This window comes from Centroberyx affinis, unplaced genomic scaffold, assembly GCF_046629955.1.
Source record: "Centroberyx affinis isolate AG114_WGS23_722 - 3 ecotype Tasmania unplaced genomic scaffold, CSIRO-AGI_Caff_v1 ptg003230l_1, whole genome shotgun sequence".
Taxonomy (NCBI): Eukaryota; Metazoa; Chordata; class Actinopteri; order Beryciformes; family Berycidae; genus Centroberyx; species Centroberyx affinis.
Window position 1 is genome coordinate 1 of NW_027281265.1, and position 22,601 is coordinate 22,601.

Consider the following 22,601-nt stretch of genomic DNA (forward strand, 5'->3'; position numbering starts at 1 on the left):
TTGTTGTTGATTATACGGATGGTTATCAACAAAATCACCAGAAACAGTCCATTTGAACGTAAACATTTCTTAGGATTTGCATGTAGGCTACTGAATAATTCTGCAGTATTCCACTAGAAACACTGTGTCGCCTTGTTCATTTTTTCCCCTTCACAATATGGAATGAGTGCGAGCGTAAATCTAGGTAAATCTTAATGCTGGATGCTCTCCAGTTGACGCAACGCAGCTAGCGTAGCAGATCAGCTGACTGTAAAGGGAGCGTTCACTCGAAGCTTGATGCCCAGTAGCTCCATTGTAGCTTGGCCGTAAACGATACTTACTGCTGTAGCTGTATCGGCATGAATCCAGGCAAGGCTGCATGATTCTCCCCTCCAACCTCCTCTCCACACTCCAGACACCTGCCTTTCTGCATGGGCAGGCCGCACTGCAAGACCAGATCAGATCAGTTGGCTCAGTCTGTCAGACTGCTTTCTCTTCTTACTGTGTCTTATTACTTCACTTCTGCATTTCACTACAAATACATCAACTGGACCTGCGTAAGCATGCAGTCTGACGGACTAAACCCTAACCCATAAATAAATAAATAAATAAATCAATAAAAAGTAGCATTAACTTACCTCATCAACAAAACATGGGTGATTGTTTGGACACACTGTGAAAGAAATCAGCCAGTTAAAGTAAGCTTGGATCACCTGAATCACTGCCACAGAAGATAAACTCAACTAAGAATCAAGGTGTTTAAATAGACTGTACTGACCAGGGTTAAGTTACTCTATACACAGAAATTTATAATTTTTAACATGCTATCATTTAAAAAAGGATTTGAACATGGCGTTAACAGAACAATTTAATACAATATATCAACATAGGCTGTTGCAGACTCAGAACAGTACAAACTGTCCAATCATGTTTTAGAAAATAAAATCCATTTAAGAGACACTCAGATGAATACCACTTAATAGACAAAACTAAGAATCAATTTATCTGTCAAGTGAAGCTCCAGCAAACCATGACAATCGTAGTTTACATATATACAGTATAATACTTACCATACCAAGTGAGCTGCCCATAGTCTTGCTGTATGACTGTCTGGGCAACAGCCAGCATGTCATCAGGCATTGTGGGTATAAAGGCCCGCTGTTGGGTTGAATAAAACAAGAACTGAAGAGTTGGCATGAAAGTAACATTTATCATGGATTATTATTGAAGCTGTGAGTAACTTTAAGACCTTTGTTTACAAAATGGTAGAATATATGATCAGTTGTATTCTTTAATTGAGCAATAAAATCAGGTAACAATGGATATTCTGAATTTTGGAATGAAACCCTTCATATGTATAGACTACAGTCCATCATGTCACACTTAAGCAATATCACACAAGAGGGAGTGCTGATATACTGTATATCAGCACAGCTGTGATTCGGCTGTAGAGCAGTTTACACTGTGTGAAGTGAAATAGTTTAGAGAGGAGAACATGAGAGGTGTTTACCAGCATATTGTCAGGAGACAGGCCGAGCTGCTTCAGAGGCGTCAGCAGATAGTGAGTCCCAGTGAGCAGCACAGCAGCCAGGTGGACAGTCAGCTCTATCACTGTGTTGTCCACAATACTGTGATCAGACCGGACGCTCAGAGCGCCCAACCTGTTGTGTACCAAGGCTGCAGCAAAATCCCTCACTTTTCTGTGATGCAGGTACCTTGAGCCCTGGATGAGCTCTCCAAATGCGTCACATCGCTGATGGAAGATAGAAACATTAAGTGGCAATAAGTAAGATTTTTACAGAACCATAGCCCAAAATGACCATAATGTATATACTGTATATATTTTTATTTGAAGGGAGGGGGGGGGGGTGATAGGGTTGTTGATCAATAACAATGACTCAGCCATTATTTGGACAGATCTCTGGCTTTCAAAACTAATTTTGGACCGTACTCTATTTTGAACAAAACTGTTGTGGAATTTCAAGACACTGCCAATAATTTTGGAGTTGCACTAAAACCCATTTGACTGAGGGTTAAGCAGTTGCGGTATGATGTAATTCATCATACCTGATCTATGCTAACAAACTACTTTAAATAGTCTTTGATTAAGTTGCACAGGGCATGGCTTTAACAATTTTAACCATAATCCATGGGTTGAACTCTCCACATTTGGAACTGCATCCTGTGTACTTTGTACACACGTTCTACTTTGTACACTTTGGTTACGGAGTTGTTTAATTTACTTGAATTTGTTTTTGTACCTATCCACGCACCCTTAGAGTGAGTGTAGCCTACTTCAGCAAATCACCTTAAAGAAATATTCAATTTTCTTTTTGCGTCAAAGTGTTTCCATAAAATGTTGCATGTTTCTGGTTGCTGCAACAAGTCAAGCTTTTTTTAGTTGCCCATGAGTCAATACCACTAATAAGGGATTAATTTCTCTTTCATTGTTCTTAGTGGGCACAACTTCAATTTATGAATATAGTCCTACCTGTATGATACGTTTTTCTGACTGAGATCAGTGATAGTGCTGATCTTCTATCTTCTACTGAAGATTTTTGACAGAATATTTTTTTCAGTTTCTACCTACGTGTTTTTCTTCATTGCTCTTACCTCGGCGCTGGGATGAAGGCCAGTGTTGGCAGATCTGTACAGGGTTGTAACCTCTCTGAAAAGAGCCAGAAGGATGAACAGCGTCCGTTTTCTTGGCGGAGCGGTGCATTTCTAAAACAAATCGAAACAAAACATTGAGCAATTCTTTCCCTGCATTTGAACAATGTCCCTGTTTCTACTAAACTGTTGTGAAACAGATATCAGGTTTAGAGAAACAACTGTGGAGTGTTGATAAGAAACCATTAAGTTAAACATACTGCCTGTAGTGTTAAAAATACAGGTTAAAAATAAAACACTGTAAGAATTGAAGGAATGGATCAAGAATATGAAAGATAATGCATGCTTACTTGCAGCAGTAGGAAGCTTGGTAAATTAAATTAAAATACCTCGCATACTTCCTCTATCTCGTCAACATTGCCCTCCACCGCTGCCTTGGCAACAGCATCACGCACCGCCTTGTAATCCTCTCCATACACAAGATACTGGTCCATGTGGCCTCCATCTTCATTCTGTTAACAAAATGTTGGTGTAGGAAAAGACATTTTCCAATTTACCCAAACACATGGATGTTAAAGTTTTTCATGAGATATCCTGGTGGCTCCCACCATGTGGCCTCGCTGATATCCCAAATGCCAGCTATGTATCTTAGGATCAAGTAAGGTCATTATAATGTTATGAGGAACCTTCTATGTGTGGAACAGGCACTAGCCACTGTGTGGCCATTCCCCTACAAGGCACCTCCGACCATCGAGAGGAATATACTATCTAGTGAAACCTTCTAGAGAAACCTTCTATGTGTGGACCAGGCACTAGCCGCTGTGTGGCCATTCCCTTATTACGCACCTCCAACTATCGAAGGAATATACTACATAGTGAAATCTACTGTGTGTGACCATCCCAATGAGCAGCTTCCAGGGGGAAACAACCTGCGTACCCAGAACAGACCAAAGGTAAGCTGCAGAAGACCAACAGCCCATTCAGTCAGGATAACTCACATATTGATATTAATAATATTTATAAATGGTAATGACATGCAATAAGTTTTGGTTTTGGCTGAATAGAGCTGCTTTATGTTTCACTGCTGCATTAGACTTTACTCACGGAGTACAGTGTATTTGATAGCTTAAATAGGCCGGCTTATTGCGAGGGGGGCGCTTAATATGAGTTGCGATGAGTAGTGTGTATATTATGTGTCTTGCAGCACGACTCGAGTTGTCTGCCTGAACTGCCTTCACAGGCTTCGCTTCATTACTTTTGCTGCTATTTTCTCTATGTCAATCAACAGTTTCATCATTTCTTATTCATTCATCATTATGTATGTATATTAAAAATCTGAGGGTTGGATACTGTCTCAGAAAGCACAAAATGCTAGTAGGTATAATAATGACTGAATGGCTGTGTACCTGCTGATGGATCTCTGCAGGGAAAAGCCAGCTGAACTCCGGTTCCTTCACCAGAGTCTGAATGAACTCGACGCCCTGCGAGCCGCTGAGCTTGCGGATCAGGTAAACACGGTACCAGTCGTTCCCACTCCGCTCACAAAATCCAACCACAGCGTTCAGGAATTCTTCAGCTCCATCTGGGACGTTGTTCTCTGCCGGAGCAACACAGACCAGGAGAGTCTTCATTTTGTATACTGACTGGATGTCTCATTTTGGCGTCATTGTTTTTAAAATGGTGAATTCTGGTCACCAAAGCGGCTTGCTGAATTTTTCCAACTGGCCAAAGGGCTCGTTGGCTGACTGTCTGGCAGACAAACGTTTTGGTTGTGTATTTATCTTCAATCAATTTTCCACTGCCACCACCTGTTTCCCTATATTTGGTGATTGTTATTTGTAAATTCATTATTCATTCAAAACATTGTAGCCCAATCCTAAAAACAACCATTCATTCCCCACTCTGTCAATGCATTACCTTACTCTGAAAACTGTGGGCTGAATGGCAATAGCAAGACAAACTGTAAAATTTAAATAAATATGCCAACATACTGATTGCAGTGTAAACAGGTCACACTACATACTGTATAACAGTGATTCTCAAAGTGTGGGCCGCGGACCCCTGGTGGGCCATAAAGGTACTGCAGGGTGAGCCGCGAGAGGTCATTTACGATAAATAAATAAAAAAAATGTTATTTTCAATTTTGTAATTAAGTTTGAAATTACCATAAAATATTTATGATTAAATATTTGCATTAAAAAAAGTAATCAGAACTAATAAAACAAAGCCATGGGATTTAAATTACGTGTTATTCTTCATTTATCTGACCTATTTTTGATCCCGCTGGAACGTATGTTATATCTTGTCATTGGCGGGGAATTGTAATTGAGGGAATACCTCATCATTGGCGGGGGAAGAGTAAAAATGGAGCGGTGCCTATCAGGTTGCAAAAGGAAAGCTGTTAATGGAGAATCAACCTCCACAAGCGAATCATTAGAAGATCAAAATGAATCCGTGAAAACAAAAAGAATGACTCCTAGAAAGTACTTAATTTCTTACATTTGTTGCTTTACAAATTGTTACATGTATGTGGATGGATTATTAATTTGCACTGCATTGCCGTATGCCCATGTTCACATGTTCTGTTTATGAAATAAAAAATATATAGGGAAATACTTCATCTTAGTCTCCTGTGTTGATCAGAGTTGTGATTAAAGGGTTGGGTGGACTGCGGAAGATTTTCAGATTTCAAATTGGGCCGCGGCATTCTTAGGTTTGGGAATGGCTGCTGTATAACATACATTTCACATCAAAATAAAGCAGCGACTCTCACCAGACAGCATGTCACTGATCAGCTGGGCGGCCATGGTGAGGGACAGACGCAGTCTTGCGATGTGCTGCAGGTGTTGAATAGACACTGGGGCAGGAGGCTGGGCAGCCGCGGCCAGGAAGTGGCGCAGGAACTGCGTCTCGTCAGTGAAAAACGGCCGCAGCTCTTCTGCCTTGTTGCCTTGCTGGGGCATTTTCTCCCACATGGAGTCCTAGACAGAAAAGAAGTTAAAGGAGCATTAAGTATTCAATGACTTGTGCCAGCCTCTATCGGCAACCAGCAGGAACTGAAACACCATCAGCAGGTCTCTGGCATCTATCTAGTTTAACCTTTTCTATAATCTGTTGGTTTGGCAATCTTAGCTTTAAGAATACAGCCAAACTCTGCAGTATAGTAGCTAGAAGCAAGTCACGCGACAGACCATCTCACTGGATTTACATCACCTTCAGTTCTAGCTGCTCATATCTGGCTGCAGGTTCGGCTTTCCCAAGTGTGGGAGCAATAGGTGGATGGAATCTTTCATCCAAGAAGCTAATGAGTCTTTAAATATTTTTTTTTATAAGAGGCTATAAACTAAAATTTGAGAGTAAGAAAACAGGAAAATACAACCAAAATAAAATTGCTAAAAAAAATAATTAAACCAACTAACAAAACAAATATTTGCCTGCATGTAAAAATGTGCTTTAAGGAGTAATTTAATACATGATTGCCAGCCAAAGTTCCTTAAGCAGGGCTCTCCACAGCTGAAGGGTCCGGTCACCTTCGGTCTTTAGAAAAGACCTGGGATGTCCAAGAGAACCTCTGGTTGCATCTTGGCTCATAAGGGGTTAAATAATCCCATATGTACGTAGGACCCAGACTAAGATGAGCCTAAATCGTAACCATAAAACGTTATGCTTATTTATGGATGAAAGTCTCTGTATGCCTTTATGAAACAGATAATATGACAGTGCTTTGGCTTTTAGGGGTTAAAGATCTCAGTTTGAAACAGACTTTACCTCCAGGCAGTTGATGTACAAGGCATAGAGCTCTGCTTTATCTCCCTCATCCACAATTCTGCTGTCTTCAACAGATGACAAATGCTGTTGCAAATATTTCTCGACTTCATCAAAGCTGAAACACAGTAGAGTAAGGTTGGTGATACACTAGGTACAATGCAGATGAGCATCCAACAAAGTGGCTTAAAGTTATTCAAATGTTTCCTCACAACCTAATCCTCCTATGTGATTACAGCAGCAATGCTCTGGCAACTCTCTGGGTACTGTTGCTGCAAAAGTTGCTCTCTGTATCACTGCTTTTAAGAACTGACTTGCCTGAGAGCTCTCTACATTGACAAATATCTGATCCACAATAATATTAATTCTATTCTTTACATTTCAATAATAATAACTTCTACACAATTTAACACATATCAAAATAATAAAAACACTGAATAAAAACAGTAAGAACACATAACAAAAAAAGCAAACAAATCATAAACTGCCACAACATATAACATACATGTACATATCAATTGATAAGACCAGACAGGAATTCAATAGCTGTTCTATTAATCTTTGATTCACCCACCTGAACTTCAGCAGCAGTTTGAGAATCACAGATCGCACCACTGGGTTCTTGTCCAGGGACTCGTCGAAGGGCGACAGATCCTTGGTGTGAATCTGATGTTCTGGTGTGTGAAAGTTAACACAGCATCAATAATAGTAAAATGTGACATGAGACACCTTAAAAGCAAGATTTAAAATATGAAGAGATTTGGCATCAATCTTTACCTTAAATAAAGCATGAGAGATTTTACTGTTAGCTATGTTTCATGATGGAGTAGGAAGTGGTACCTGTCTCAACCATCAGATAGGACAACAGGTGGGTGATGACGCCCCCTGTTGGTGGGGTGTTGTCCTTGAAGCACACAGTGGAGACCAGGTCTATGAAGAAACCATTGCAACGCCGGCTGAATTCTGTGTTTTTCTTGATGGAAGCCCTGCAGAGTCACAAAAAACAGTTTTTAATGTTGTTTGTCAGTTTGTATTTCTTTTCTTTTTTCATTTCATTTGTGTGTAGTGTTTTATCATTTGTGCAAACAAAATAAGATGAACTTAAGAATGAAATCACACTTTTAGCTTTTTTTGTGTAAGGGTAAAATTACTAAATTACTTGACACAGCTAACTAGCAACTGATAGATGTTTGCTTTTATTTCAATTTAGTAACATTTGCGGTATCAGCACTGCCACAAAATGTTTTATTAATTGTAGTCATGATTAATAACACCATGGAAGTACAAGAACTTTAAAATATTAACTTTGAGGAAGTGATCCATGGCACCTTACTGGAGCTTTTCAATGTGTACATTGCTTGGGGGTAAGGGCTGAAGGCAGGTTTTGTGTGTCATTGTTTAGATTTAGATGTGTTCCTCATCATTGTGCCTGCAGGAGGTGCTGTTTTACACACACATCTTACACAGTGTATGCTTAAGGCCAACACTCCTGGGAAACTCCTACAGTCAACTACTCATTAAATAAGTGTGCTAGTCAGTGAAAGTACACTGAATTAAAAATTCCACCTGTTGACACCAGAGAAAGAGAAAGAGAATTCTCACCTGATATCTTCAGAGACTTCTGGGATAAAGTTCTGTGGGATCTGTTGTCTGCACATGGGACAGGAAGTGTGTCCTGCATCAAGGCTTCCTCTGATGCAGGCTGAGCAGCAGACATGAAGGCAGGGCAGCTGCACTGGATCCTGAGGTTCTCTCATGCACACCACACACTGGAGTCCAAACCTTTATCAAAATGTGAGCAAACTGCATCAAATTCAAATACAGCTAAAGAACGTTCTTAACTATTTGATTTAAACAAAAAAAAAAAATCATATCAACAGGCTCTTACTTGCAAAGCTGTTCGCTCGCTCCTTGCTTGCAAGACTTCAGTACCTCAATCACAGCTTGAAAAGCTTTCACTGATTTTAAATCAGAGTTTCCCCCCAGAACCTTAGACATAGGACAAAAATATAGTATATGAAATTATAATAATGCAGTGATATTTTTACAGACTTTAGGTAAAAGTTGATGTTGTCCGTAAATGCATCATGAGTGAAAACATGGGCATTAACAAAATGCAGTTGTATGCAGGAGATGCATGCAGGAGATTACATAATATAGACATTTGTATAACAATGATATTTTCATGTCATTTTGAATAGGGCTTGACCGATATGGGTTTTTTGAAGGCCGATACAAATATTTTTGTATTGAAGATGCTAACAGCTGATATTTTGTGGCAAAATTCATTATCTTTAAATTGGACCATTTTCATGCCAAAAAAAGAATCTCTGTTTTCCCCAGAATTTTCAGGTGGAAAAGCCTCTGAAACAGCATTTAGACCATCATGGGACACTAAAACTCTCCACTGAAACCCAGACTAATGAAATTGTTTTGAGTGGATTAGCAGCTCGTCAAGGCTGGTTGAGGCAGGTTTCACTGCAGGTTTTATAGACTGCCCCCCTCCATCACATTGGAGATGGACTGATATCCAATTTTTAATAAAAGGCCAATATCAGCTCGATATATCGGTCTAACCCTAGATTTGAAGTGGATACAGCATTAAAAATCAACTCACTCTGCCTAAGGTGCGAATGTGATCAAGGACCAGGTTCCTCAGCTGCTTCTCTTCATTATCAAAACCCAGCAGCATGTGTTCCACAAACAACGAGAGGGTGTAGAGGCGCTTCCAGCCATTGCTACAAAACAATATTATCACAGACCATAATCTCAGTCACTTTGTTTGTTCAAGAAATAGGTCCAGATTCACTAAGATTATGTTAGGAGGGCAATTTCTTGCACTTCAGTTGCTTGAGCTAAATGTGCAGGTTTCATCTTATTCACTAAGATGAAAGCCCTTGAAAAGAGCACAGCACAAGCAAATAGGCTCCTTTATAACAGCAGTGTCTCTGATCTGATCTGAGGTTGTAGGATGGAAACCCTCTGCCTGCTGTCTGACCTGCTGCTGCTGCTGATGCACCCTGCAGCAATGACAGCAGCCGTTCTGAATGGACAAACCCTTCATCAAAGTCTTTTGCCTCCTTTCATAGTTTCAGACTGTTAGTGCATTTGGTGTAATCTCAATTTGCATGGCCTTGCCTACATATTGCAAGCAATTGCATGCAGGCAATTGCTCCATCCTCGTATTGCTTGACCTTAGTGCTGCATTCAACACGTTTGATCTCAGTATTTTAATTGATCGGCTAAAGCATTTTGACAGAAAAAAATCTCTGTAGATCTGGGGAATTCTATCTCTAAATCAGCACTCAATTTTGGGCCCCATTCTGTTTTCAATGTACATGCTCCCTCTTGGCCATAGAATTAGAAGACATAATGTCTCTTTCCATTGTTATGCTGATGATACTCAGTTGTATCTCCTGGTAAAGCCCAATGCTGCTGGTTGCTTGGACTCCCTAAAGCATTGCCTGGCAGAATTAAATCTTGGATATCACACAATTTTCTGCTATTGAATTATGACAAGTCAGAAGTGGTTATATTTGGCCCACCTAATAACATCCAAACTATTTATGAATCTCTTGGCCCCCTTTTAAAATACTCTTGGAGTCATCTTTGACTCAGACTTAAATTTTGAAGAACAAATTAAAAAAGTTGTGCAATCATGTTTCTGTCAGTTAAGTAACATTTCTAAAATCAGGTCTTTCCTTTCATATGCTGATTTAGAGAAAGTGATTCATGCACTTATTTGTTCACATATGGACTATTAATTAATTGACTGTATTCTGACATAGCCAAAAAGCTCTGTCACATCTACAGCTTGTACAAAACGCTGCTCCCAGGCTGCTAACTAAAACAAAGAGGAGAGAACATATTACCCCCGTATTGGCCTCTCTACACTGGATGCCTATTGTGTATAGAATTGATTTTTAAATTTTATTACTGACCAACGTATATCTCAGAACTTTTAACTCTCCTTGAGCAACAACACTCGCTGAGATCTACTGAAAAAGCTCTGTTGTCAGTTCCAAAGTCTAGACTTAAGACCAAAGGAGACAGAGCTGGTGAGGACAGTGAGGGCCCCCAAATATGGAAAGGCTTGCCTGAGACTATTAGAGGGGCTGAGTCTGTCACTGCTTTTAAATCACAATTGAAAACATACTTTTTTAAACTTGCTTTTCCCTAATTGATTTATTCTCCTTTTCTGCTGGCTTTTATTATTCAGTGTATTTTTATTCTATTTCTTGTATTTATTTTATGTAATTGTTTTAATTTTCTGGTGATCAGCACTTTGTAACTTTAAGAAAAGTGCTATACAAATAAAAATATTCTTATTCTTATAATTATATTAACTATTAGATGGGTAAAATAATGATGCAGAAAGGTGCAAAGAGGTTTTATTTTTGGATCAACACTATTCACTCACTGTGCATGGTTAATGAATTGCATGGCTTTCTGAATTGAGCATTTAATATATCATGTGTTCTTCCCTATGCAAACCTTTAGTGAATCTGCATGTGAGTGTTTCAAACCCATTTCTGTAGAAAAACACCAAACACCCCTTTACCGGATATTGTGTAGTCTTTCTTTGCATCGCTCTCCATATAGTCTGGTGTTATGTTGGGAGCAGATCAGCTCCATGGAGCCTTGCAGCCTCTTCACCTGCTTCAGCCAGTCCTGGCAATGAGCATCAGTATCTAATGGAGGAGGCTCCAGGCATTCAACACACGCCATTGCTGCATGGACATCCAAAATCTGGAGGAGAGTGATACAGGTTTCAAGTTGTTCAGTACTTATGCAAAATTTGAGACATCCTGTAAACAAAGCCATAGAGTGAAAAATACCAAAATAACAGGAATTAAAATTAGAGAAGGTAGATAGTGTTTCAATTGGGTTTTGGTGTGTGAGGGCATTGTTGAAGGTTCTCTTTGGTTTGGGGTTTTTGCTTAATGAAAAAGGGGTTCCACGATGCTCTTCAGGAAAACCTTTTTAAAAAGCTTTTATTTCAGGTCTAGTTCAAAAGACAATATTGTAAACAACCCTGCCGCATTTTGGAAATGGATCTTCCCCTTTTCACCATCTTGTTCTCCATACAGTTTGGTGCGTTACCTTGAAGACCACAGCATGGCCGAAACACATTGGGGTTGTTTTTAATATGTTCTTTTGAACTATCCATGAAATAATGGGTTTTAGAGTGCTGTGGAACTCCTTAACTCCTTCCTATTTCACCAAAATAATAGACTTGGGAAACAGCAAAGTCTCTGTGTCACACTAAAGCGTAGGAAAAGCCTCAGCATCATTTGCATGCTTGATGCTTGAGTTTGTTTTGGGGAATGTTTATGGTCAACACAGCTGCAGTGTGATGTATGGGTGTGCCATGAAAGTCCATGTGGGCTGGGCATCTAAGGTGCATGACACATGAATAGACATAACAAGATCATCATCATGTAGACCTCTTTATCGTAAACCAAAATAGAACAAGTTGAAGGGTGGGTCTGTATTCAGTTTTCACTTTCGCAAAACATTTGATTTCACCTATTAAATCAAATCTCCTCAGACAAAGTTGCTTAAGTTTAGAATTGTTTACCATCTCTGGACAGTCTCTAACATGTTGGTTCCTCAGCAAAGGAGAAACAACTTGAGGCTGAAGGGAAATCATCCGCGAGAGGTTCTGTAGACGACTGTGGTAGAAATGGTAGGCTCTGTGGATGTGAGGAAGAGAGGGGCTTTCTTCGCTGTTTCTTCGTCTCTGTAGTTCATTAACACAGCTGTTCAGGGCTTCACGCAAAAGCTGAGGAGAACATGCAAATATTTAAGTATATTTACAATATTCAGTTTTAATTGCAGCAATGTTATGAAAATTTAATTTAGGTTATTTCATTCAGATTGTTTAATTTAGTTGCACAATGGTAAAGTGATAAAGTACAATGACAAAATCAAGAGACATAAATGACAAATTTATGCAGATGAGTGGACAGTGTGAGGAGTAGGAGGAGTGTGTGAAAAGACATCAGTGTAGTTTATCAGACAGGTACCAATTCTATATTTATTACAAGATGGAGTCCGCACACTAGAGATTGCTCCAAAGGTGTTTAATTACCACCACATGTAACGTTTCGAGCGTACGCTCTTCTTCAGACATGTCTGAAGACACATAACAGTTTGTTCAGGTTAACTGAGCTGACTCTTCTCAAACTGTTTCAGAGTAGACACTAGGGCTAAAGACAAGACAGTTTACTGTGTTACAGTAACCTACATTTGGAAACAAATTCCCTTATCGGACCATTCACTTTTACTTAGAACATTACTGAATGGATATACAACCACACCACAACCAGATTTTTCTGATTGTTTTAGATTTAGACTAAAATTGCATACAGCCAGTTCTCCAGTGGACCTCCATGATGGCAACAGCCGTAGCTGCAAGATTTGTGACACAACTGCAACTCCTCTATTTCTTTTCTTCTTCTCTATCAGTGTTTATCATTTGTGCAAATAATAAAAGCTAAACTAATTAAGTCACATTTTTTGTTGTGTTCTGTAAGGGATCATTTCTACTGTAAATTACTTGTCAATAGTCAGTAGTGACTATGAGGTTTAATTTTATTTCATTTTAGTAATTTGAATAATCAGCATTCTTCAATTATGCGCAGTCAAAGTGGTGATAATTCAATTCATAATTGTTACACAGGAAGTTCAGATACAGTAAAATATACATTTTGAGGAATTGACTTGTGAATTTAGCCTTGCAAACAGGCCAGTGGTATTGATGGCGTTGATGGGCATGATAAATAAATGCTTACCCTTAATTCTTCATCTGTTGTCACTTTCATTGTCATGGAGACAAAATCCTGCAGGTACCTTTGGAAAAATTCCTTCCTCATTTTGTCATTCACCATTTCATCCATGTAAAGGCCAAGTGGCAGATTCCGAAAGAGATCTTCAAAATGACCATGTGTATGATCTGAAAATAATGTTTTGACAGGACAACTGATGTGTTAGGGGTCAATCTAAGAGATAGGCTTAGGTTTGTAAATGTGCACAACAATTCCATCTTGGAAAGCATTAAGGTATGACACTCGTCCTTAATTACTTTCATGTTTCAGAGTTTGCATCATCAGCACATCCAGAAAGTCTTTGATCCACCAGCTGAAGGGCATGACGCAGCACATGGTGTTGCCAGCTGTGACATGGCTTTGTACCACAAAGACCTTGGAGCTGTGTAAGAGGCAGGATGCAGACATTTTGAATATGATTTTGCAACAGGGGAAGATGACATCCTTTGGTTTACTAGTAATCTGGGCTGAATAGTTTCAAGTTGGCATTATGATTTATTTGCATTTACTTGCGTCCAAACACAACCAATTCAAAACCTTGGAGCAAATCTCACACACCATGTGGCAAGAAGCGGCTAGTAAAAATGGGTTCCGTTACACAGCCTTCTTTTTGAGAATACAAAAAGAGATATATGTGAAAAACATAATACTCAAAAGTTTGATTTTGACAATATCAATGGCAGGCTATGTTGTCAAGATTTACTCCAAGGTTCAGACGCAAGATGCAAGGAAATACATTTGAATCAAAACAACATCTTGAAGCTGGTTGGTTCTAGCTAGGCACCATGATCACATATTAATGAGTTACTCACTTGCTTTCCACTCTCACATAAGGCATATGAAGCATGTCTTTGCGGGCAAATATCTCAAGCCAAAGGTTCTTGATGTCCTCCTCACTATCCATCAGGAGGTCCAAATTGCAATCCCGATCAATGACTGAGACCAAGTTAGCTAGGAATGGTGTGACAACTGCTTGGACTTTCCTCCATAGGGTGTGTCTGTGAGAAATATTAATGCTTAATATAATTATTCACAAGCAACTCTTAGGATAAGTGTGACATTTCATGTATATTAAAGCCAGAAATCAAGTACAGTATGGGTTCTCAGTTGAAACCAATTCTCTGGACTGGCAATAATTGACAGCTAAACAGCTATAGCTGCTAAAATGCTTCTTTTTCATGAAAAAATCAAACTATTCAGGAATGTATGCAAATATAGCAAAAAAAATTGTAAGATCGTATAAAGTCTAGATTGAGGCTGCAAGTTAAGAGATATCCAGGAGAGACCTACATGAACGTTCCCCCTTCTTGAAGGGAACTGACATTTGATGCCTCCCTGAGAACCCAGTTTTTCGGATAGGAGATGTTGGCCTCATAGTCCTCCAACAGCGAGTGCAGACGTTTCCTCACAATGTTCACAAACAGAGCTTAAAAGCAAAATTGCAATCATAATGTTTTTTCAGTGAAATGCATTTTCAATGCATTGTACATAAATGTGTATACAGATAAGGCCTGATATCTAAATGTGATGCCTGAATAACTGAGTTTCCAACCTTGTGTCTCGCTTCCATCTAGAAGTGTGAGCAGGTTCTCAACTCTCTTGGTGCTGAGCTCTCCACTGTCTGCCGCATCTCTGAGCATGCTCACTGCACTCTGTACACAACTCCTCACTAGATCCGTTGTGTCAAACACATCTGCCAAAACCTGAAAGCATCGTAGTCCAATCATGGCACTGATAGGATACTGAAAATGTTCAAAATAGAACTCTAAAATCAAATCAAACCAAAGAAAACGTCAATCTGAACTAATTTAAACAACTAGGGCTTATATGCTTTCAATATATTAGAATAGGTTCTGAGGAAGGCTGTGGAAAAGTGGGTACTACAAAATGGTAAATTGCAACATCACAAAATAACTTCTGGAATGCATTGAAAGATTGAAAATATTCTTTTAAGCTGTGTACATCTGCGCAGAACAGTTTGGTTTAATCATTTATCACATTTGCCCACAGAAATTTAGTTGATGTGAACAAATTTCACAACTTTTTTGGTGGCAACAGTTAAACTTTTGGACTTGTGTTGGACTTAACCATGCCTCAGCGATCAGTGAACTCTATTTCGGTTATGTCACCTGACTGGTGACCATCATCATTTTCTTTTTCTCTGTGATGCTTGATTGTTATTGTATTGTATCAGGACGTCATTGTAAAAGAGGGCACCCACTCTCAATTGACCACCCTGATTAAATAAAGGTAAATAAAAAAAAATAAAAAAAGTTTTTTAGTTTGTGAATAGGTCCTGAATTACACTTACAATGGGCTCTCGATCACTCTCATCTGTCTCCATGACTTGTAAAAGAAAGAAAAGTATTGGTGAGTTTTTTTTTTAGCATTTTAAAATATATACACATTTTTTCTGGTACAAAATCTATTTATGATGAATTACCCTCAGACGGATCTTCAAAAAGCTCGCTTATCCGTAGATTTTTCAATGAATGAACATCAGATACAAACTCTTTAGATGTTCTGAGATCATCTATGTGAACTGACCTCCAAGGACCTGAGGAAAGAAACAAGAGGCCAGATTCTATAAATCATGCTAGTGAAGGATCTCAATGAAGAGCTTTCTTAGGTCTCTTAGCTTGGTTTAAACAGATTTAAAGATTTAAAACAATATTCCACTTAGTTTTAACATGGGGGTTATTTAGCACTTGACCCACATGAAAACCATAATATAAACTAATCACCAAGATTGGATGCAGCTGAGACGAGTTTGTAGCGTTCAGATTTTTACTTCCAATTCATTTGAATTAATTTTTATTGATAGAAGAGAACATAGCGGAGGTATGTATCCCTCCGCTATGTTCCCGCCTATCAATAAAAATGCTATTTGGTGAAATTATGTTCTAAACAATATGACCAAACGTCAGTTGAAAATCACAGTAGCGGGATCTGTTGTTGAATCTGTTCACAAATGTGTTAAATGTAAGTTTTCAGGCTATTTTCATGGCCTCATTCAAATTAATTGGAAGTAAAAATCTGAACACTACAATCATCCCAGCTGCATCCAATCTTGGTGATTAGTTTATATTATGGTTTTCATGGTTTTCAAGTGCCGAATAACCCTATGTTAAAACTAAGTGGAATATTGCTTTGAATAATCTTGGCCCATAAGTCTGCTGCTTTGGACTTCTGCCTATTAGAGCAGTGGAACTACCTGGTTAAACAAAGGTTAAATAAATAAAATAAAAATAAACCAATTTGCTATTGTTCATAACATTGCGTACATAATGTTCACCAATGATTACCAACAGGACTCACCGCCTTGAAATCCAACATAGGAGGTTCCACCCTCAATTCGAGGAAGTTTGGTGACAAAGTACACAAATGTCTTTGTGCTGTCACTATTGGCCCTTTTGTTTATTTCGTTGATGCATGAGTACCTGAAAAATCCAAACATTGAGTGTTAAGTGTAAGAAAAAAATGGCCAAATTTGAGCGGACACAATCTTGTGACATGAAGACAAAAAGTAAACCAAGTATGTGATGATCCTCAGACAGCTACATATTAGACAAATGCCTATCACTTACTTGGCTGATGAAAGAATATTTCTACTGTGGGGACCCTCATCATAGTCTGTTTGGATGATAAGCACTTTGTCTGCATGTGCTGAGCCAAGAAATTCCCTGATGTCAGGACATAGGCATTAGTTATTCACTTTGCGTAACTGATTTGCATTATTGGAAAATTATATACATTTGAGTAAATGTAGAGGTCACCGTACAGTAGTATGGAGGCCCACATCTACTCAATATGGGTCATAAATTTCATCACTGTACATTTTACAAAAAAGGGTAACCATAAGCATGTGAAAAAGTCTAGAATTTAGTAAGAGAAATAGAAACACCTCAGTAGATACAACATGCCCTTTATACTGTATTTACACACCTGATTTTCTTGAGGAAAGAGTACTCTGTGTCAAATTGATGCAGTGATAACAGCTTGATATCATCAAGCTTTATCACATTCTGGAGTTGTTGAGTGTCTGCTGCAGTCAGTAACCTGGAAAATGTTGTAACCTTCACAAAAAACAAAATTGTTAAGAATTACAAAATGTGTCTCCCTAATTTCTAGAGTTTGCCATTCTTATAGGAAAAATCCACCCTCAGATCACTCTCTTACACTGTTATGTATCACCAGTCTGTGATGTTCAATGCATTCCAGGAGTTATTTTGTGATGTAATTTACCATTTTGTAGTACCCACTTTTCCACAGCCTTCCTCATCTTCTTTAGTGATTTCCTACATTTTCCAGAATGTCTTTTGACAACTCCCAGACAATGGGTCTGAACTTCAGCATTCAACTGTGGGTTGTATGTGACCCAAGCTTAAAATTGAAGGTGAATATTTGCTTTTCCACCTTCAATAACTTGTGAAGCAAACAAGCAAAAGCACATTAAAGGCATAGTTCACCCAAAAATTAAAATTCGGTCAACATCTACTCATCCTCATGCCAGTACAGACTCAGGTGAGTGTTTTTTCTTCATACAACTTACCAGGAGTTCACCAGGTTCACTGCCGGAGGAGCTTTCTTCTAAACAATTGCAGTAAATGGGGAGCAATCCTTTGGCTTCAAAAAGTGCAACAAATGTCCATAAAATTACTCCATACAGCTCGTGCAGTATAATCCAAGTCTTCTGACGCCATACAATTGCTCTGTGAGTGAAGAAAGCTCCACCGACAGTGAGCCTGGTGAACTCCTGGTTAAGCTGTATGAAGAAAAAACACTCACCCGAGTTTGTACTAGCATGAGGATAAGTAGATAATGACCGGATTTAAATTTTTGGGTAATTCCATGAATCAGGGGAAGAATGTCAAAGCTCAGAATGAATTTACTGCCACTTTACTTCCAGTTCATATGGAAAACAAGCTATTGAAATTTCAGTGTACATTGAAAATTGAAAATTATTATTTTGAAAATATTGAAACCAATGGTTGTAAATTGTTCTTCCTCTTCCAGTAATCACAAATATATTTGTAAAGGTGCTTCCACTTGTTTCCATTACAAATATCCACTAAATAACCAATGGCAAGCTTTTACGTGTAGGTGGAGATAACAATACTGCTACCGTAAGAGGTTTTAGAGTCAGCAAAAAGCAACAGTTGTGCCTCTTACGCCTAATGTCTTGTGGCTGCATTGCATTCTGGTCTATTGTGACTACTGTGAGTGGAGAAATTGGTATCTCTGCCTATTCTACAATGGATTTCTCCCTGTATCATTTTTGAACATCGATGCACAATGATGGCTCTAGAAAGAAGCCCTTGCTCTTTGATTCTGAGGGACTGACATCAAAACATTATGTTTGCTGTTGATGTTTATGACCAATGAAAATAGATTTTTCCATTGTGGCTGCACTGGGAATATATCAACAAGACATGTCACGTCATCTGTGTTTGGCCAATTATACATGAGAATAGAAAAATACACCACCAAACAAGAAAATGGATCCAAGAATGCAAGGTCCCAGGAATGCTAATAGCTGTTTTTTAACAGTGTTAAAAAGTTTTAGGGTGGATTTTTCCTGTAAGATTTGACAGACTAGTAGAGAAAATTACCTCTAGGAAATAGAAGTGGGACTGTTCTGCCTGTTGCGTGTGAGAGACAATGAAGTCACCCAGAGATCTGTGCATCTCCCCTTTAACATATTCTTGCACCAAACGTTCTCTTTCGTCATCAGACAATCTGGAGTTATCCAAACGAACAACTGAGTCTGGAGTTGCACAGTGAAGCAGAATGTCCTTAGCTTTGTCCAGAACATTCTGAGCATCTGCTTCATCACTCAGTTTCTCTGTTAGTTGCAGGACCACAGAGGAGCATGTGTCTGTGTGATAGCCGATGAAGACATCACTTGGCACATATTGTTTTGTCACGAGGTGTTGACTGCTTGTGGAGACAAAATCATTGACCCATTTCTGTAGTTGTTTGACAGTGTCCCTCTGCTCAATACTGAGGACAGTGTTGATGTCAAGGTAGTGTTTCTCCAACCTGTTAATCAGTGGTATTGGAAACTGCTTGTAGACCACCTCTTTCTCTTCAATGACAATAAGCCTGAAGTTTTTGTGAACTCTGCACTTCACACGATGGGTTCCTAATCCAAGATCGACATACTTTTGACCTCCTAGGGTCACATAGTATTGGTTGAGAGCATCATACAGACTTTCGTACAGATTCTGGAGGTTCAGAAGCACAACTGTCTGTCCTGTCTCCATGCAGACTTTGATACGGTTGATGTTCCTGCAAATCTGAGTGTACTCTTGATCCTTGGGGAAACTTGACCCAAAGATGATCTCTGGATGGATTTGGTCAGAGAGGAACATCTCTTGGAGAATCTGAAGAGCTGCATAGTTTTTTGTGAGGATTAGAAGGTAACGACTTTCTTGGCAATCTGGAGAGATACTTTGCTTTACCAAATCAAAAGCATTGATGCTGCCGTTTGTGAAATCATCTTTAAGCTCTTTGCTGAATATGCTCATTACATTCACATCATCCCCTCCACTGAAGTTTCTCAGGACTGCCCCAGTGATTTGATCTGCAGTAGGGTTCTGCTTGGAGGCTTTGGTAACTGAAAATACCATCTTTACAAGGCTGTAGAAATCCCGCAAACCAAAGAAACCTCTGCCTTCTTTGCATATTGTCATATATGCATTTGCAAAGGGCTCGAAGAGGTGTTTGATCTTTTTAAGAATCTTGACATCAGATGAGCATATACCCTTTGCACTTTTGATGAGCTCAAGCTGGTTTGGATCTCCACGGGACACAAATATTCCACGATTCATCTTGGCAGGGTCCAATGCCCAATTTGAAATTCCAATGAATCCAACCCTTTTGTGAGGTAGTGGCTCATCATCAATGCAGCCTTCTTCCAGTAATGGATGCAGGGTTTTCAATGGCATTTTAGGGGAATCTTCAGCCAATCCAATCTCATCAAGAACTACTACTGAGATGTACTCATCTAGGTTTTTGCTTTCTTGAAAGCGGGCACATTGTTTGAATGTGTTGATGATGCCTTCTGGAGTCGAGTGAGGGCTGCACTGGAAAGACACCAGATGAATCTGCTTCAGTCTCTTGTAAAGTTCAGAATGTGATGCAGGGCCCTGCATTGCATCCGCCACCAGTGTTTTGGACAGAGATTTGGAGCTCCCAGGCTTCCCAACGATAAACAAGGGAATTCTAAGCTCAATACAGATCACCATCATGAAGACATTCTCTTTCAAAGCCTCATTTCTGGCTATTGTTTCACCCATTGGAACACCACTGAGCAGAAGGTCCTGCATGAGTTGGATTTCCTGCCGTACTCTCTCTGGGCTGTATTCACCACGAAGGATTTGGCTGATAGTATTCTGATATTGCCCTTTGGTCTCCAAGCAGGATTGATAGCACACTCCAGTGGCCATTAACAGTGACCAGATAACTCTGTCACTAGCAGGTGAAAGCAGCTGTTCATTTCTGTTTTTTTGCTTCTGGGATTGCTTCTGATTAAATGCTTTCAATTCCTCTGCAAACATGGGATGATTTTTGTGGAACCACACAAACACTTGCATGCAACGTTCAACATCCCTGAGACTGACAAAGCTGCATTCATCTTCCCTCTTCCTCATGAATTTTTGAGATGAGGACAACACCTCAGTTATCTTTCTGATATAACTCCTGTCTATCAAATTGGTATCCACCTGTCTTTGCACTATTTGTTCAATGTAGAGTTGCTCTGTGGAGTCATTGAGCTGCCCAAAGTCCCAAACAAGAGGAATCATGCTAGGAGGTAAGACTTGGACACGATACACCAGCTGGCGGAGAGGTATGGATCCAAGTCTGTCTTCTGTCTCCTCAGCCCTGACCCTGTAGCCCAATCCAGATGCCTCCAGCCTTTCAATCATCATGTCTGTATGTTTCCTGTAGGGGTTGCATGCAGCAATAATCTGCAGTCCTGTTTGAGAGGCAAGTTGTTGTCCCTGCACAGTGTTATCACAAATGATCTCCTTGATGCTGCTGATGGCTTCAGTTGTGTTTGCCTCATCAAAGAAAAGAACAGAGTCAAATCCATGTTCCTCCTTATTGGTAGTTGCAAGAGTTTCAGCATCCTGCACTTTGGCATAAATCATTTCTGATGTAGTGCCTCCATGAACCTTGACCAGTTTCATGTTTTCTGTAGGTGCTCCACACCTTCTCAACTCACACAAGAACTTGATGAGCCTTGTCTTACCACATCCCGTCTCACCCATAATGATGACTGGGATGCCACACCTAAATCTCATATGGATCGCCATCATTTTGAGTATATTATCAGTGGTGAGTTCATAAGTTTCATCAGGATCTGTTGGCCACTTGATACCAAGCACACTGCACAAATGCTCAATCTTTTCAGCTCGAGGGAGTTGATCAAACTCCATATTAAAAGGGACTCTCTGAACTCTCAAGCCAGTGTACAGTTTTCGAGTCATTATGTTTTTCTTGATCACTTTTCTCGTGGAGGGATTAATGGCATCAACTCCATTCTGGTCATTGGTCTGCAGGTGAAACCCAATGAAAGTCATGGACATGCGGTCATCATTGAAGAAGATGTATGGATGTGGTTCAGATTCCCACCTTTTTCTGATGAGGAATGGGGCCAAGTCTCTTTCATTAAGCCCGTTGAGGTCTATTTGTTGCCTCCCAGGGCTCTGGTCAGCAATGCAGAGTGAGGGGGTGGCAAAGTCTTTGGACATCAAGATCATGAATTCAACCACAAAGTTTTTGAACCCATGCAGAGTGTCTCCGACAAACTCGAATTTGCAGAAGTCTGAATTCTCACAGTCTTGCAACTGAAGATTAAGGAACAAGGCAAAGTTTCGCAGCTCTGCCCACGATGGATCAATTATGCCACAGTAGATAAAGAGGATTTGAAGGCACTCTGCATGAGTTCCTTCAATGCCACGGTAAATGAAGGTGTCAAGATTGTCACCGTTGTGAAAACGTGTTAGGTATTGGTATGGTCTTTGATAGGATTCACTCCTGAAACACTCGTCATCCATGAGGGGGTCATCACTATCCAGGTCAGGGTTGTCTCGTCTTCTCATTTCCAATGCCATAACCTCCTTTGGTGGACGACACAACACCTTTGGAAAAACCTCAAAGAATGCAAAGTTTTCCTTTTGTCCCTAAAAACAAACAGAGATACATCAAGTTTAGCATTGTTTGTAGAATCAAGTCTTTGATCTTGTTCAAAGATCTGGAGAGTTACACATACCTTCATCTCCTCCCACTTAAATTATTACAATTCCCTGTATACTGGTATTAGCCAGTCATCCTTGTCCCACCGACTGGTCCAGCATGCTGGAGCTAGGTGGATGGGTTCTAGGAATAGGCCTTTCAGCCTTATTCTGG

General features: G+C 39.6%; 1 protein-coding gene across 1 annotated transcript in view; it reads right to left on the minus strand.

Annotated features, from left to right (window-relative positions):
- Window positions 1-320: 320 nt before the first annotated feature.
- Window positions 321-22,601, minus strand: part of LOC139660167 (E3 ubiquitin-protein ligase rnf213-alpha-like) — a gene marked incomplete at its 3' end in the record, with an annotated part of 59,591 nt that continues 37,310 nt past the window's right edge. Inside the window, exons 28-54 of the mRNA XM_071538239.1 lie at window positions 18,797-22,375; window positions 17,130-17,260; window positions 16,772-16,867; window positions 16,503-16,624; window positions 15,628-15,741; window positions 15,496-15,530; window positions 14,737-14,887; window positions 14,475-14,610; window positions 13,997-14,182; window positions 13,442-13,566; window positions 13,152-13,312; window positions 11,936-12,139; window positions 10,916-11,103; window positions 8,972-9,092; window positions 8,243-8,343; window positions 7,957-8,136; window positions 7,195-7,340; window positions 6,929-7,028; window positions 6,358-6,472; window positions 5,363-5,570; window positions 3,996-4,186; window positions 2,979-3,101; window positions 2,593-2,703; window positions 1,490-1,732; window positions 1,050-1,137; window positions 618-652; window positions 321-424 (exon numbers count right to left, since the gene is read on the minus strand). Of these exons, the coding sequence (XP_071394340.1) occupies window positions 321-424; window positions 618-652; window positions 1,050-1,137; window positions 1,490-1,732; window positions 2,593-2,703; window positions 2,979-3,101; window positions 3,996-4,186; window positions 5,363-5,570; window positions 6,358-6,472; window positions 6,929-7,028; window positions 7,195-7,340; window positions 7,957-8,136; window positions 8,243-8,343; window positions 8,972-9,092; window positions 10,916-11,103; window positions 11,936-12,139; window positions 13,152-13,312; window positions 13,442-13,566; window positions 13,997-14,182; window positions 14,475-14,610; window positions 14,737-14,887; window positions 15,496-15,530; window positions 15,628-15,741; window positions 16,503-16,624; window positions 16,772-16,867; window positions 17,130-17,260; window positions 18,797-22,375 (7,094 nt within the window). The remainder of the gene's footprint in view (window positions 425-617; window positions 653-1,049; window positions 1,138-1,489; window positions 1,733-2,592; window positions 2,704-2,978; window positions 3,102-3,995; window positions 4,187-5,362; window positions 5,571-6,357; window positions 6,473-6,928; window positions 7,029-7,194; window positions 7,341-7,956; window positions 8,137-8,242; window positions 8,344-8,971; window positions 9,093-10,915; window positions 11,104-11,935; window positions 12,140-13,151; window positions 13,313-13,441; window positions 13,567-13,996; window positions 14,183-14,474; window positions 14,611-14,736; window positions 14,888-15,495; window positions 15,531-15,627; window positions 15,742-16,502; window positions 16,625-16,771; window positions 16,868-17,129; window positions 17,261-18,796; window positions 22,376-22,601) is intronic.